Consider the following 819-nt stretch of genomic DNA (forward strand, 5'->3'; position numbering starts at 1 on the left):
TCATTGCGACAGTAGCATTGTGCTAGTCTTGCACCCTTTCTGGTGATTTTTGTGGTTCATAATATCGTCCAGCCACGCTAGCACCTTGGGCGCAGCCGTGAGAAGCGCATCTATATGTGTCGATGCCTCGTAGCGCTCGTACACTATGCTGGCGCCTTCCGTACAATACTTGTTAATCAGCTTGTCCGTCTCGTTAATCGGGCTGACCTCGTCGGCAACGGCCTTATACGCGAACAGAGGAATCCGAGGAGTGTGTTTCCCGATGTCGTTCTCGTGCAGGATTCCCGTTATTTTCGGGTTGGTCAATATCAGGTTTCGGTCGTCGAACATGGCCATGACATCTTGGCCGAAAAGTTCTTTTCCGTTGGCTAGGGAGCACTGCTTAAGAGCCTTGTAAAATGGTTTGCGGTATTTAGGCAGAATATGCTTGTCAACTATCTGACGAAGCTCCGAGTATACCTTGGTTAAGCCGAGGATGCCTCCTGCGACGAGGCCTGCGTTGGCCGCCCCGTTGACGGTAGCAAGGGTGGTGGCGATGCTCGGCACTAGACCACCGACAGCGGCGCCGGCAATCTTCAACTCAGGGGCGTATTCGGGCTGCAGCTCGGCCGCCCAAAGCGAGGCAAGACTCCCACTGGAGTATCCCCACATGGCAACCGTCGGGCTTTTGGAAACGCCCGTGAAGTCGGCCGACTTGAGGGCGGCACGGATGCCGTCGAGCGTGGCATGTCCCGCCAGTTTGTTGGCCAGGAATGCGCTTTCAGGGCCTAGGAAATCGGGCGAGATAACGATCCACCCCTTGTGTATAGCAGCTGTCAT

At 55.3% G+C, this 819-nt stretch overlaps 1 protein-coding gene across 1 annotated transcript; it reads right to left on the reverse strand.

Annotated features, from left to right (window-relative positions):
* HRG_10218 (secretory lipase domain-containing protein) lies at window positions 1–819 on the reverse strand (the record flags this gene model as incomplete). Its single annotated transcript, XM_044868689.1, has 2 exons — window positions 1–597; window positions 658–819. 2 exons carry the CDS (start codon window positions 817–819, stop codon window positions 1–3), a joined length of 759 nt encoding a protein of 252 aa, XP_044716044.1.

Source organism: Hirsutella rhossiliensis (genome assembly GCF_020360975.1).
Source record: "Hirsutella rhossiliensis strain HR02 chromosome Unknown scaffold00015, whole genome shotgun sequence".
Classification (NCBI taxonomy): Eukaryota; Fungi; Ascomycota; class Sordariomycetes; order Hypocreales; family Ophiocordycipitaceae; genus Hirsutella; species Hirsutella rhossiliensis.